Source organism: Capra hircus, chromosome 1 (genome assembly GCF_001704415.2).
Source record: "Capra hircus breed San Clemente chromosome 1, ASM170441v1, whole genome shotgun sequence".
Classification (NCBI taxonomy): domain Eukaryota; kingdom Metazoa; phylum Chordata; class Mammalia; order Artiodactyla; family Bovidae; genus Capra; species Capra hircus.
In genome coordinates, this window is record NC_030808.1 from 55699851 (window position 1) to 55714445 (window position 14595).

Below are 14595 nucleotides of genomic sequence, written 5' to 3' on the forward strand. Positions count from 1 at the left end.
ACCGTCCCACCGCCCTCCGCCTCTATCCGAGCTGGGGCCGCGGTGGACCCGCGAAGGGCGGAGTGGGCGAGACCATTGGAAAGGCTGGGAAGGGGGGGCAAGGCAGGAACGCGAGGGGCGGGGCCTACTAACCTATTCCAGATTTTCCTGTCCTCCTTAAAGCCCTGCTTTGGGAGAAACCCCGTTATCATCGAGGAGAAAAGAGATTTGGGTGTTTTTTTTTTTTTTGAAAGGGGTGGAGCGAGTGTAGGAGGGCGGGGTGGGAGGAGTCGCGGCTCGCACTTTGGGATCAGACGGGAGCGCGAGTTGCGCGGGTTGGGCGGGCGAGTCCCTGCTCCTGCTCTGAGGGTCCGGCTTCCTCTCCCCCTCCCGCGCGGGGCGGGGTGGTGCGTTCCGAGTTCCCAGGAGTTCGAAGTGGGCGGGTGCCGGGGTGGGGGGGAGGGGAGTGGCGGCGGCGGTGGTGGCGGGCGGCTCCCGCCTCAGCCTCGGCAGTGGCGTCGGCGACGGCGGAGTCGAAGCAGCCGCGAGCGCTCGACTGAGTGTCAGCCGGCGGCGACGGCTCAAGAACTGGGAGTTAGGGACGCGCGCACTGGACCTTCCGCCGCGGCCACTGCCGCCGCCGCCGCCCAGAGCCGGAGGCGCCGGGGCCGGGGGAGCCGGGCGGCGGGAGAGCGAGCGGGCCGGGGGGAGGGTGGGGGATGGCGCGGACCCCGGGGCCGGCTCCACTGTGTCCCGGAGGCGGCAAAGCACAACTTTCCTCCGCTTCTCCCCCCGGGGCCGGGCTCCTGCTGCCGCCCCCGACGCCACCGCCGCTGCTGCTGCTGCTTTTTCCGCTGCTGTTCTTCTCCTGGCTCTGTGGTAGGTGAACCTCGGCTGTCGGCGCGGGCTGAGGGGAGGCGCGACCGAGTGTCCCTGTGCCGCGGCCGGGCCGGCGCGGGCCGTTTTCTCGTGCGGAGGGCGGTTGTGTTCGGCGGTTGGCTGCGCGAACGGGTGCCGTGGACTTTGGCTGGAAACTTTTCGCCGCGCCCGGGGCGAGGCCGGGGAAGGGCCGGGGCCGGCGAGTGAGGCGCCGACTGCCCGGTCCCCTCCCCCGCGGCCGCGCGGCTCGCCACGCTGCGGGTCGGGGTTTGGCTGCGGTGTGGTCTGTCCGGACGCCTAGTGCTCGGTGCTACCGGGGTCCCTCGGTTTTGCTCTCGGGACCGTTACTTGCTCGCTGATTCGCGGAGGAAGCCGAGAGCACGGACTTTCGTGCTGGCGCTAAGGTGATGGGATGGTCGTTTGCCGCTTAATTTTTTCCCGGGTGAAACTTGAGCTGTGAGCCTGGATACCTTTAGAAACACAAGAACCGACCGCGGAATGAAGCCTTTGGGTTCCCACCCCGCTTCTCCTTCCACCCTGGAGAAGGCACCATGTTAACCCACCCTGCAGCATCCCCTACAGTTTTCTTCGATCCTCCGGCCCCTTTCTGCCCTGGCAGCCTCTGGATCGCTTTGCATTGAGCCTGTCGCAGCCTTCCAGTTTGTGGGGCGTCTGTCTCACTGTCCACGTTTATTTTAGCTGAGCCAGTTTGTCTTCAGGACTTTGATTTATATGTAAAATACCTGACTGCATTGGCCGGTCTGTTCTGGTCAAAATAAGCCCCGCGCCTCTTCCCTGCCGTTCTTCCCATATGTTCTGTTACAGTTTTGTCACATTTGGGAGGTGGTCTCATTGTAAGTTTACTTCCTAGGCATCGGAGACTAGAAGACTACTTGTTAAGAGTGTCTTTAAATAAATATCTCCGTTTCGTGCGAGAGACGTGGACTTAAGTGATCCTTAATGGAATGCGGCGATTTGGGAGACTAAGGCCACCGGTCTAGCTCTCGGGACTAGCTCTGTCTTTTGGTAATACTGGAACACAGCAAGACGTTATTCATTCGACGACTCCCACTTAGAGGAAAGTGGAGAGGAAAACTTAGGCTTGCTCAAAGCGTGTTTTACCTGAGACGTTTTTCTAGTACATAAATCTGCTGTTGGATGTCAGCATTTAATGAAATCTTAAAAGAAACCAGGAAGTTTTACCAGTATTTACTACAAGAAGAGATGTGTGCAGTTTTCTTGGATGGTGTGATTTAGAAGAGAGTCCTATACCCCTGTACCGTGTAGGTGTGTCGGGGTAGCTGGTTATGAGGAAGGCAAAGTTTTCAAGAGATTGAGTGTCCCTTATAGGCTGAGAATTTCCACCACCAAATCACTGTCACGTTTAAAGCACTGTAATGACAGTTTCTGGTTTACAGAGTATAGTATGACAAATGGCATGTTATCTAATCTACATTGTTTCTGTAGTGCCACTCCCCAGATGTTTGGTTTCAGGACACAATTCTTAATGCTGTTACTTCTTTATATTGATGCAAGGTTCTGGATTGAATTTTGTGTACTGTTCTTTTGCATTAAGGAGTATTGTGGAATACATTTGGGTGGGAGGAAATGCGAGGAGGATGTTAACAGTTTACTATTCTGATACAGATTGTGTTAAAGACTAAGAATATTTGTACCTCCAGTAAAGGTTTATCTAGCTAAGCAAAGCCCCCTAGAAGACTGAAGCAAGGTAATATGTACAGGTAATACAAGGAAAATTAAATTTGGGTAATAATTTCATAGTTATTGTGAAAGTAAAGTGTCATTTACTTTTTGAAGAAATATATTGGAATTCACATGAAAGAAGAAAAGAATTTAAAAATCTTCCATAATGTGCTTGATATTTTAGAGTCCTGAAAATCCAAGTAGTATAGCCCAAAGGACTGTGATTTAGAGAGGTGTAAATTGAAGTTTTTAAGAGTCATCTCTGCTTGTAGTTGTAGAGACAGACACTAGCTTTGTATTACTGTGCACTGCTCATTTAAAGAGCTTCCTTTTTTTGGCTTATAGTGTTATAACACCCTAATTTGTGAACCCTTATGACAGGTTTTTTCTGTCAACCTTTATTTTAGAATAAAGTCTTTGAATAGGGCACTGTTGTCCTGATTTATGGATACTAAGTATGGAAACGGAAATTTCTGCTTGTAACCTGTGCATTGATCTAACATTCATAGTACTACTTACAAGCTTTGGCATGTACTGATGTTTGAGTTTAGTTTTATTTACTTATATAATTTCATTGAAGTATAGTTGAGTTACAGTGCTTTGGAAGGTGTTAGAAATGAGAAGATTTTTAGGCTTTAAAGAGATGACTATATGATGATTTGTTAATTAGAATGCTTTACTTATTTTTACCACATACAGACTATTTTTTTCTTTTTGCTGCTATTTTTGATATTCTGGTTACATATAGCATGGCCTTAACTATGCTAAACTCTTGGAGTATCCTCTATTAGCACAATATCATTTCTATGTCATGCTGATTTTATGGCTATTAAAAAAACCCTCAAACTAGTAGACATGGTATTCTGAAAACTATAGAAAGTAATCAGATTTGCTCTTTTGAAGGGTGTACATTATCTGTCCTATTTGAAGAACTGAAATTCTCACTTATTGTGGTTAGTTTGTGTGTGTATATGTATGTGTATTAAGCCCCATAGATCATAGGTGTAAAGGTTAAGAGGACTAGATTTTCAACATTTTCTGACTTGATAAACCTGATTTAGTTAAATCTGGAAGTCCATATTTCTTTATGGTGCCAATGATCAACTAATATGTGATGAGATTTATCTTAGTTTCCCTTCCAATATATTTCTTGAGGAACAGAGAATATTAGTAGGGATATGGTATCAATGAGAGAGAAGATAGACTACTGACCTAAGTTCCAGCTCTTCCCATTTTCAACAAGGTTTTATCTTAAATGGATATTTAGAAGGTTATAGAAGAAAAAATCTATTATGATGATGGAACATTTAATAGCACTTTCAGAAATTTCTTTATTCATGGCACTTGTTAGATACTTGAGGACACTGAATAAGGCAGAGCCCTGGCTTCAAGGAGCTTACAGCAGTATAATAGACGTAACGTAAAAAGTAAATAGGTGGTTGTAGGGCTTCCCTGATAGCTCAGATGGTAAAGAATCCATGTGCAGTGCAGAAGACCTGGGCTCGATCCCTGGGTTGGGAAGATCCCCTGGAGAAGGGAACTGCTACCCACTCCAGTATCCTTCCCTGGAGAAATCCATGGACAGAGGAACCTGGCAGGCTACAGCCCATGGGGTCACAAAGAGTCAGACACAACTGAGCGACTTTCATATAGGACAGCTTGGTGTTTATGATAGATTTATGCATGAGGTACTGTCGGTTACCCGGAAGAGGAACCTAACCAACTATGTAGAGATATTAGTGTAAACTGAGAAAAAAAAAGTTACCTAAGAAAAAATCAATTGAGTCAGATTTTCTTATTGAGATAGGTCATTGTGGTAGGTGGTATGTTTGCTTTCTGCACTTTATGGTTAAGATACTAAATAGGCAGTTTGAATCTGAAAAAAGATTGTCACTTACCAGCTGTGTGAATCACTGGCAAGTTATTTAACCTCAGTAAACTTAAGTTTTTTCATCTTTTCAAAAAAGGGTAATATCAACTTGCTTATAGAGTTCTTGTGAGGATTAAATGAAAGAAAATAAAATAGCAGAATGCATGGAATATACATTCAAATTTTAGCATTTATTTTATTTCATATTATTAGGGGCTTCCTTGGTGGCTCAGTGGTGAAGAATCTGCCTGACAATGCAGGAGACTTGAGTTCGATCCCTGGGTTGGGAAGATCCCCTAGAGAAGTAGTAAATGGCAACCCAGGTCAGTATTCTTGCCTGGGAAATCCCATGAACAGCGGAGCCTGGTGGGCTATAGTCCACGAGGTGGCACAAGAGTTGGACACAGCTTAGCTACTAAACAACAAAGACAAACCAACCAACATGGTATTTGTCATTCTTAAATTTTACTCTGATGACTTGAATAACTGGGTTTTCAACTTGATTGACTTGCGTTTTTTTTACTTTCATCTTTATTTTGAGTGTATAGCCCAGTCAGTGCTCTTGAAGTGTTTGTTAAATTTACCTCGGATAAGTATACAGACCAGTTTTCAGAATGTTGGGATGTAGTGAAATTAACCCAGCTGTGTAATTGTATGGAATCTAGTTGGATGGTCCCATAATGATGTAGAATGTGTTTTAGGACTTGGCGGTTCTGTGTGGTCACTTAGAATGTTAGTGGTTGTATTGAAAAGTGTAGAGTCGAAAATGTGCAGTTGAAGAATAGAGTTGTAATTTCATTTCTACTTTAGCAAGTTACTGGTAGTATCAGGTTGGAGCCTACAATACATATTGCCCATATCAATTTTCCTGCTTCTAAGACGGATATAATGGCAAAGTGGCCCAAATTTAAAAGGAAGCAAAAAAGAGCAAATTTTGCATTTAGCTATAGTGTCCAAAATAGGAATTGGGAAAAGCTGGTCAATAATATATTTGTGGGTGTGGGTGTATTTACTGTTTTACCTTGTTTATGTCACTTATGCGTATATATGTGTGTGTAAAAGAAAATATGTATATATATATATGTGATTCAGCAACTCTGAGGTACATTTTGCATCTGTATAGTTAAGGAACAAAACTTATGGCTTATTGCCTATTATTTGAAAGTGATTGAAGTGAAGCTGGCCATGATACCCTTGTTAAAAAGGAGTATTTTGGTATTCTGTTGCTTACCCCTTAAAAAATTAGTGAGTAAATAACATATTCCTATGGCATATTCTCGGAGAAGGCAATGGCATCCCACTCCAGTACTCTTGCCTGGAAAATCCCATGGGCAGAGGAGCCCGGTGGGCTGCGGTCCATGGGGTCACGAAGAGTCAGACATGACTAAGCGACTCCACTTTCACTTTTCACTTTCATGCATTGGAGAAGGAAATGGCAACCCACTCCAGTGTTCTTGCCTGGAGAATCCCAGGGACGGGGGAGCCTGGTGGGCTGCCATCTGTGGGGTCACACAGAGTCGGACACAACTGAAGTGACTTAGCAGTAGCAGTAGCACGGCATATTCTATACTCTACTAAAGTCCTCATAAAATTGGCAATACTGAACACATGATTTGTGAAAGATGTAGCGTTTAATTAATAATAGCCGAAGTGAAGTGAAGTGAAAGGCTCTCAGTCATGTCCTACTCTTTGCAACCCCATGAACCATACAGTCCATGGAATTTCCCAGGCGAGAGTACTGGAGGTAGCCTTTCCCTTCTCCAGGGAATCTTCCCAGCCCAAGGATTGTAGGTGGATTCTTTACCAGCTGAGCCACAAGGGAAGCCCAAGAGTATTGGAGTGGGTAGCCTATCCCTTCTACAGTGGATCTTCCCAACCCAGGATCTTCCCAATTGAACTGGGGTATCCTGCATTGCAGGCGTACTCTTTACCAACTGATCTATCAGGGAAGCCCTAAGAATGACTATTTATATGTAAATATAGGCTAAAATCAAAGAACCTTGAAGTAAGTAATGAGCGTGTCAGAAACTCAGATCCAAAAATCTCAGCACCATTAATGTCATACTTTTGGTTACCTTTTATATTTTTATCTAAAATTATCTTGAACCCATATCCTTTCTTGAGTTTATAAAACTTACGATTTTCTGTTTTAGGCTCTGACATAGATTAATTATTTGTGTAAATAAAATTTGTTGTGAATCTTTATCAAGGGTGAATTTTAGGTTTTTTCCTAAATGGCTCACTTATTACAGCATAGATCATTAATTTAAAATTTTAGTGATGGCTGCCTCCTGTAAGTCTAGATACAGTTATACTGCAGGTATTATATGGAGAAGTAAATGGCAACCTACTCCAGTGTTCTTGCCTGGAGAATCCCAGGGATGGGGGAGCCTGGCGGGCTGCCGTCCATTGGGTCGCACAGAGTCGAACACGACTGAAGTGACTTAGCAGCAGTAGCAGCAGCAGCAGCAGGTATTATAGCTGTTTCAGAAATGATATTGTATTGTATACTTATATTGTGAGTTTAACGTGTTTTCTTTAATATTGCATCCAGGGAGATTATTTTACTTGCAGCCCTGTTAATTGCCTAGTATTCATTCTGCTAATTAAGATCAGTAGGAAAAAAGTACCCTGTGGTATTGTGAGTAGATATCCGTAAACTGGAATTTAAGGTATGGTATGTGAGAACGTACCAGCTCATAACTGGTTTAAATGACCAAGAATTGACAGCATTTCCGAAGATTATTTTGTAGCTGTGAGATTAATTATACTGTGACTCTATAGATAGGAGAGGTTATAATATATATATATATATATATATATATATATATATATTTTACTTTGTTTGGTTTCCTTTAAAAGGAAGTTAATAGTTTAGTAGTTGTTTTTTTTTTTTAATAGGTTGGCTATTGTCCCAGTAGAGGTGCTTTACTTTAAGCTGTTAGATTTCTTCAGAAGTAAAACTTTTGAAAAGGAGGAGGGTATATCTATAAATCACTATTCTCAGCTACCCAAGGTCAGCCAAAGTACAGTGTGTTGATAGGTTCAAATACTAGTTACTAGGAAATCTTTCTCGAAACAACATCCCAGGCCCCACTGTGGACTAACTGGATCAAGAATTTTGCAAGTCGGTGGAGAGTGGAGCCTGGTGATTGGGGCATTTGTAGTTTAAGAGACATATTCGTTTGATTGTTTCTTCCCTTGATGAGTACTATTTATTATAGCATTTTTATATGTGATTTGACCAGATGTGGTCATTATTTTATTATTGTATCTCATATGCTAATTACGCAGTGGGTGCTCAGATTTCTTTATAGCAAGAGCTTAACAACAAAATAAAATTTAGTTTAAACCATCAGTGTCCCAATAGAGATCTGTGAACTATATATATAGATATAAGTTATCCTAATGCCACATTAAAAAAATAATGAAAGGAACATGTGAAATTAACATATTTTATTTAACACAGTATAACCAAAATGTTATTTAGCGTGCAGTTGATATTTTAAAATTGAGATATTTTACATTTTTTTTTTCTTTTGTAGTAAGTCTTTGAAATCTGATGATGTGTACTATACACTTACAGATTGTTATTTGGATAAACTGTATTTCATGTATTCAGAAGTCAGGTGTGGCTGGTGATTACCATATTGGACAGTGCAGGTCTAAACTATATTTGGTCTCCAAAGTAGGTTATGCCCTTCTCTGGTACTTACTCAAAAGTCCTAAAATGATATTACTCTTCCTTCTTATCTAGTCCAGTTCTGGAGCTCCCAGTTTGAAATTAATTTTCTCCATGAATACTTCCTTCACCACTTCTTTCATACAGTGAGCTTTTTTCTTTCTAAAGTAGTTACTCTTTTTACTCGTTATTTAGTAATGTAATTGTGAGTTGATCTATGATGTGTGCAGTAAAGACTTTGCCTCAAGCTTTACTGTATGCATCCTAGCACCTATTACAGAATAAACGCAAGTTATTTTTTAAGCTTATAGATTTTTAACGTGTCAGGGAGGGAGAAATTTTTCTCTGCCCTTCTAGTTTCTCCTGTGTGGTCTAAATTACATTGACATGAGACAGATTAAAAGAACATAAAATAGAAAGTTTGATGCCATGTATACATACATGGAAGAGACTCAGAAAACTGCTTAAATGAAAGTCGCTCAGTCGAGTCTGACTCTTTGGGGTGCCATGGACTCTACAGGTCATGGAATTCTCCAGGCAAGAATACTTGAGGGGATAGCAGTTCCCTTCTCCAGGGTATCTTCCCAACCCGGGTCTCCTACATTGCAGGTGGATTCTTTACTAGCTGAGCCACCAGGGAGGCCCTTCCAGGAAACGTCCTAAACCCTCACATTAAATACCAACTTTGGCTACAGACAAAACAGGGTACTGGGGGTAGTGATTTGGGACTTCAAAGGGGAGAAAGGCAACTCACATAAAGATGTAAAACAAATGTTTGGTAAACAAATGTTTGCTGGGCCTTGTAGACACAATGGGAACATAGAGTGGACTCTGATCTCTAGGCCGTGCAGAGATTCCCCACTACACTTTGCCTTTACTTTTTACAGATAACTCTGGAGATAGCTCAGTGCCAGGCCCTCTATCTAAAAAAAACTTTTTAGGCAATTAGGGGGAAGGTCAAAGTTTCTTTCTGTCTTTTGGTCCTTGGGTGTTTTCAGCTCACAATAATCCTGTGCCAGAGACATTATTGGGGAGCAACTTTTGTTCCCAAACATTTGCTTTTTTCCTTGTTAATAAGTGTTTTAGAATTGACCAAATTTGCTGTACAACAAAAGGGTATCAAGAGAATACTTAGCTTATGATTTCATCTTCCATGTTGAAATAAGATAATAAAACAGAATAATAGCTATAATAAATAGCTACAAAAACTTCTCTGAATTTGACTTCATTTCCTATCTGATCCTAGCTATCCTTCAAATCCTTAGTCCCTGGAGCAAATTCTGTTCATTTTTTCATGCTTTTAGAGGAATGTTTTCCAAAGTATTTAATAGAACCCTAGTTTCTGGAAAAAAGTGCCATGGTTGAATATATTTGGGAATGGGAAAAACTAATCGTGTAACCGCCTCCCTCATGGAAAATCACTATGTGCATTAGTTTATTAATGGCTTAAGAAATTCTTCAGTAAAATATCCTTTTCTGCAGTTAATTAAACAGCCTGTTTTTGCTACAGAAGCTTTGTTGTACAGAACACACTATAGGGAATGTATTCTTAAAGAGGTTTGTATATTTGATATTTATTCCTATCCTGACATTTTTTCCATGGCTATTTTCCAAGATAGGGGAGGAATTTATTTATTTAATATACTAGAAAAGGATGATAGGCTTTAAAGATGTTACTTGGTGAGAAATGTTCTTCATTGCCTTTTCTTTTTTCTAAAAATTCCTTTTGCTTTCTTTAGTTCTGTCTTTATATTCTGTCCCCATTGTCTTACCCATTTTGAATCTGAGAAATTTGAGAAATTGACCTAGGAGGAATGCAATTCTTCCTCTTTGGTATTAGTACTGTATTATTTACCCCAAAATATATGTAGCTTAAGCAGTTTCTTTGGGATATACCTCACTTTATGTATAATACATATCATTCTGGGTTTGTGTTTTAGAAATAGAGTAGGTATATTTAAGATAGCTTTTCTGTTTTAATGGAAGTATACCAGTGCAGTTACTGTAAAGGACATGAAAAAACCAAGAGGCAGATATAAAAATAGATGTACACAGCTAGGACTCTTAACATTTGAGAACATTGTATAAAATTAAAAATGTGCTTGATTCTTTTTAATGGTTTCATTTCAGAGAAAAAAGCAAAGTATTAATGAAGTGTTAGTATTGGAAAACTATGGTAAGATGAAGTTCACATAGTGACTCTATGAGTTATCCTTGATAGACATTATTGTCATTACTAAAATATCTGAGGCCATTGGTTTTGAAACTTATTAATACAGTGTTTAATTTAGTCATTGCTACTGTGGGTTAGATTAAGATTTCATTTTACAAGTGTCCTTGTCATGAACTCCAAACTCCCTTATAATTTGATTTAGATTAGAGATAATCATTCATGGTTATAAATTCAGTTTAATGTTAAATAAGTCAGAGAATAGTCTATCTTGTATTCGAGTCTGCTTAGTAGTGCCCCTGTGTTCAGTAGTGTGCAACTCTTTGTAACTCTGTTGTAGCCTGCCAGGCTCCTCAGTGCATGGAATTTTCCAGGCAAGAATACTGAAGTGGGTTGCCATTTCCTTCTTCAATGAGAAGGAGTACCCAGATTATTTTAAATGTAGAATTTTTAAAAAGCTTCTCTATTTTTCATTAAAGAAATTCAGGTGGGAGAAGGTACAAGGTACATAGCTAACAGTTCTGTCCTCCTCATTAAGGGCACAGGGCTAGAGCATTATAGCATTTTTCACTAACCAGGAGTCTTCATATGTTAATTGCTGTAGCAGCTACTTAAAAGAGGTAAAAAATTACCACCAACAAAAACTTTGATAAACATATGCAAGTAATGCAGTTGTACTGAGCATCAACTTTTACATTAACTTCTCATTCCTATAAGCAATTTTAAGGTTATAAATAGGTGATTATTTTGATGACACAGTTTCATTTGCCTAGTCCACATTAGAACCAGAGTGAATTTTAGTATTGCAATAACAGTAAGAAACACTTCTTTCAAGTTGTTACCTTTTGTTGTACACTAGCACAGTGTCAAAGGTTTGTTGTTTTTCTTTTAAAGCTGGCATAGCTTTTTCAGTTGAATGACAAAAAGAAGGCACATCAAGGTTAGAATTAGTAATACTAATGAAAACATTTTACTTAGCAAGAAATAAGACTCATTGGACTATTGATACTCTTTTCTATATTTAAGATAGATTATTTTTTCATTTTTCAGTTAAAAACATTGTCAACTCTTAGATTATTTGTAAAAGACTTAGCAATTATGGTGGCTATTTTGAAACCATGAATTGTTTGTAAGGCTTATTTTCTATATGTGTATAGAAGAGTGTGGGCTTTGATTATATTTGTATTTGTTATATTTTGTAACTGCTAGTGAAAGTGTTTACAGGAATAAGTAGCCAGTGAAGTTTTTATATAGTATGTTAAAAAGTCTTCTCTTATAATAAAAGCTTTAACGTTAACAACATCTGTTAAAATATAAAAACAAATCTGAAGTTCTCTGAGAAAAATAAATATTTTTTCTTAGAGAATACTTCTGTTGCTTTGCTGCCCTCTGCAGTCATCTGAGATAGTCACTCTAGACTTTTCTTCCATCAGACGATTAAAATACTTTCTTGACACGTGTGCTTTAAATTTCGAGAGTGGGTTAAATATTTACTGTAAAGTATGATAACATATAGATAACAACAGTTGATCTATACCTTTAATGCAAAAAAATAAAAGTTTACAAGTAGGGGATGGACAGGAGACTACTGCACATCAGTCAAGAAACAGATGAGAGAGCACCAACCTGGTGATGGGTAGTGCAGAGGACACCACAGTGGGATGAGTGCTCACAAGCTTATAAAGCCGTTAGTACGAGTAACGGAGTGTTAGGTATCTGTAACAGCATACCAAATAGTATGATACAGCCCCCCCCCCCCAAAAAAAAAGAGATCAGTAAGGCCTGTAAGAGTCAAGGACACTAATTAGAGGAAATGAAACTTTGGAACTGTAAGAATGATTTGAGTTCAGACAGGTAAAACAGGGTTATGTCAAACAGAAAAAGAAAATATTAGAACACAAAGCATCTGTTACACAGAAAGGGCTATGCTAGGACCCTTGGAGTCTTTTGCCTTTAGGAAATGTAAAATTAAATTGTTAGCAGATTTGGGGATTAGAAAACAGCGTGTGTGTTTCTGTCTATTTTATACCCAGTTACTTAATCTTTTTGCCTGTTTCAGTCCTTATATGAAGTGAAAGTGAAAGTCGTTCGGTAGTGTCCAAGCCTTTGCCTTCTCCAGGGAATCTTCCCAGCCCAAGGATCGAACCCAAGTCTCCCGCATTGTAGGTGGATTCTTTAACCAAATGAGCTATCAGGAAAGCCCCTCGGTCCCAGCTGAGCCACAAGGGAAGCCCAAGAATACTGGAGTGGGTAGCCTATCCCTTCTCCAGTGGATCTTCCTGACCCAGAAATTGAACCAGGGTCTCCTGCATTGCAGGTGGATTCTTTAACCAAATGAGCTATCAGGAAAGCCCCTTGGTCCTTATACACTTAGCTAAATGATGCCTCCTTTACAGAGTTGCTGTGAAAATTAAATGAAATCCTTATTAAACTATAGTAAAGTGCTTTACAAATAAAACTAACCATAATGGAAGCAAAAATGGATTGTCTTAGGTTAAAAATGCAAAGTGTATCTAGTTGCTTCAAAAGAAGAAGTTTAACTGAGAAAGATTCAATAGAAGACCTGATTTTCTAGCTGAACCTTGAAGAAAGAGTTTTCCATTTCTGAGGGAAGTCAGTAAAAAAGCATTCTAGGCTGAAAAGATCACTGGACTGAGGACTCTGTGGAAGGAATTAATGTTCCCATGTGGTTCAAGTATGAGCTGTTATGGAGGGGAGTCATAGATTTTTAAATACTTTGCTGATGCTGAGGAGATTAAAGTTTGTGTGGGAGGCAGTGAGAAGCTTTTGAAAGCAGGTAACTACTGAGTCTGTTATTCCAGAATATTTTATAGCTCTGACAGCACTGTAAAAGATATATGAGAGATAATGAGAGACAAGCAAAAGGGAAAACCATTGCAGCTGTACATAAGAAGAGAGGATTGTGGAGAGAAATGGCAATTTGATAGAAAAGTTTGAAGGGAGGGATAGATCTGAGAAGTAGATTACATGGTGTCTGAATATCATCGTGGTTGAGGAGGCAGGAGTTGGATATGAACTTAGATTTCTTGAGTGACTAGAAAAGGGTTGTTGTTCAGTCACTCAGTCACGTCCGACTCTTTGTGACCACATGGACTACAGCATGCCAGGCTTCCCTGTCCTTGACCATCATCTGGAGCTTGCTTAAACTCATGTCCATTGAGTCAGTGATGCCATCTAACCATCTCATCCTCTGTCATCCCCTTCTCCTCCTGCTTTCAGTCTTTGCCAGCATCAGGGTCTTTCCAGTAAGTCGGCTCTTTGCATCAGGTGGCCAAAGTATTGGAGCTCAGCCTCAGCATTAGTCCCTCCAATGAATATTCAGGATTGATTTCCTTTAAGATTGACTGGTTTGATCTCCTTGCAGTCCAGGGAACTCTCCAGAGTCTTCTTTAACACCACAGTTCAAAAGAGTCAATTCTTCAGTGCTCAGCATTCTTTATGGTCCAACTTTCATATCCAAACATGACTGCTGGAAAACCATAGCTTTGATAATATGGACCTTTGTTGACAAAGTAATGTCTCTGCTTTTTAATATGCTTTCTAGTTTTGTCATAGCTTTTCTTCCAAGGAGAAAGCATCTTTTAGTTTCATGGCTGCAGAAGGATTAATGTATCAGTCTAGTAACTTTGTGGAGGCATTTTAATTGTGGTGCCTCTGGGATGTATTTTACAGCTGTAGTTAGAGATTTGTTGTGAGAGAGTAGAAGGGAAGGACGTGGAATTGGGAATTATCAGTATTTGGATTAGGTGAGCTCTTGGAGGGAGAGGCAGAGTGGGAGAAGAGAAGAAGGGAGAAGAGAAGAGAGGAAGGAAGTGGAAGTAGGGAGGGGACTGGCAAAGAATTTAAAGGTTGAGGTGCATTGATAAGAGGGAGGGAAGGGATAAATAATCTGGGAATAAAATCTTGATAGATCAATACATTTAGTAGTTAAGAGAAGTACATTGATGACTGAGTAATTTAGTAAAAGTGTTTAGGAAAAAGGTCAATTTTCAAAAAAATTAACTAATAAAGGAATAATGAAAAAACAGTAGGGTAGGACTTGCTTTTGGGAAAGAGGAAATGAACAAATAATTTGAGGGGGAGTAATGTATCAGTTATTGTGGACTGACTGTGTTGTCCCCAAATTCCTGTGTTAGAGCTCTAATTCTCAATGTGGTGATTCCATTTTTGTCCACAGGTTCTACTACGAAGTCCCATAGCCCAAGAGAATAAATTTTCTGTGGGTGTCTACTATAGAGAGTTGAAGAAAAGCTTATGATGAGACTTCTTTGTCTTTGGGAGGGGGATGGG

At 40.3% G+C, this 14595-nt stretch overlaps 1 protein-coding gene across 2 annotated transcripts in view; it reads left to right on the forward strand.

Moving 5' to 3' along the window:
• The window catches only part of NECTIN3 (nectin cell adhesion molecule 3), a 121666-nt gene continuing 107612 nt past the window's right edge, over positions 542-14595 (forward strand). For both annotated transcript variants that reach the window (XM_018064281.1, XM_018064224.1), the window contains exon 1: positions 542-858. In XM_018064281.1, coding sequence (XP_017919770.1) covers positions 699-858 — 160 coding nt within the window. In that variant the 5' untranslated portion in view covers positions 542-698. The remainder of the gene's footprint in view (positions 859-14595) is intronic.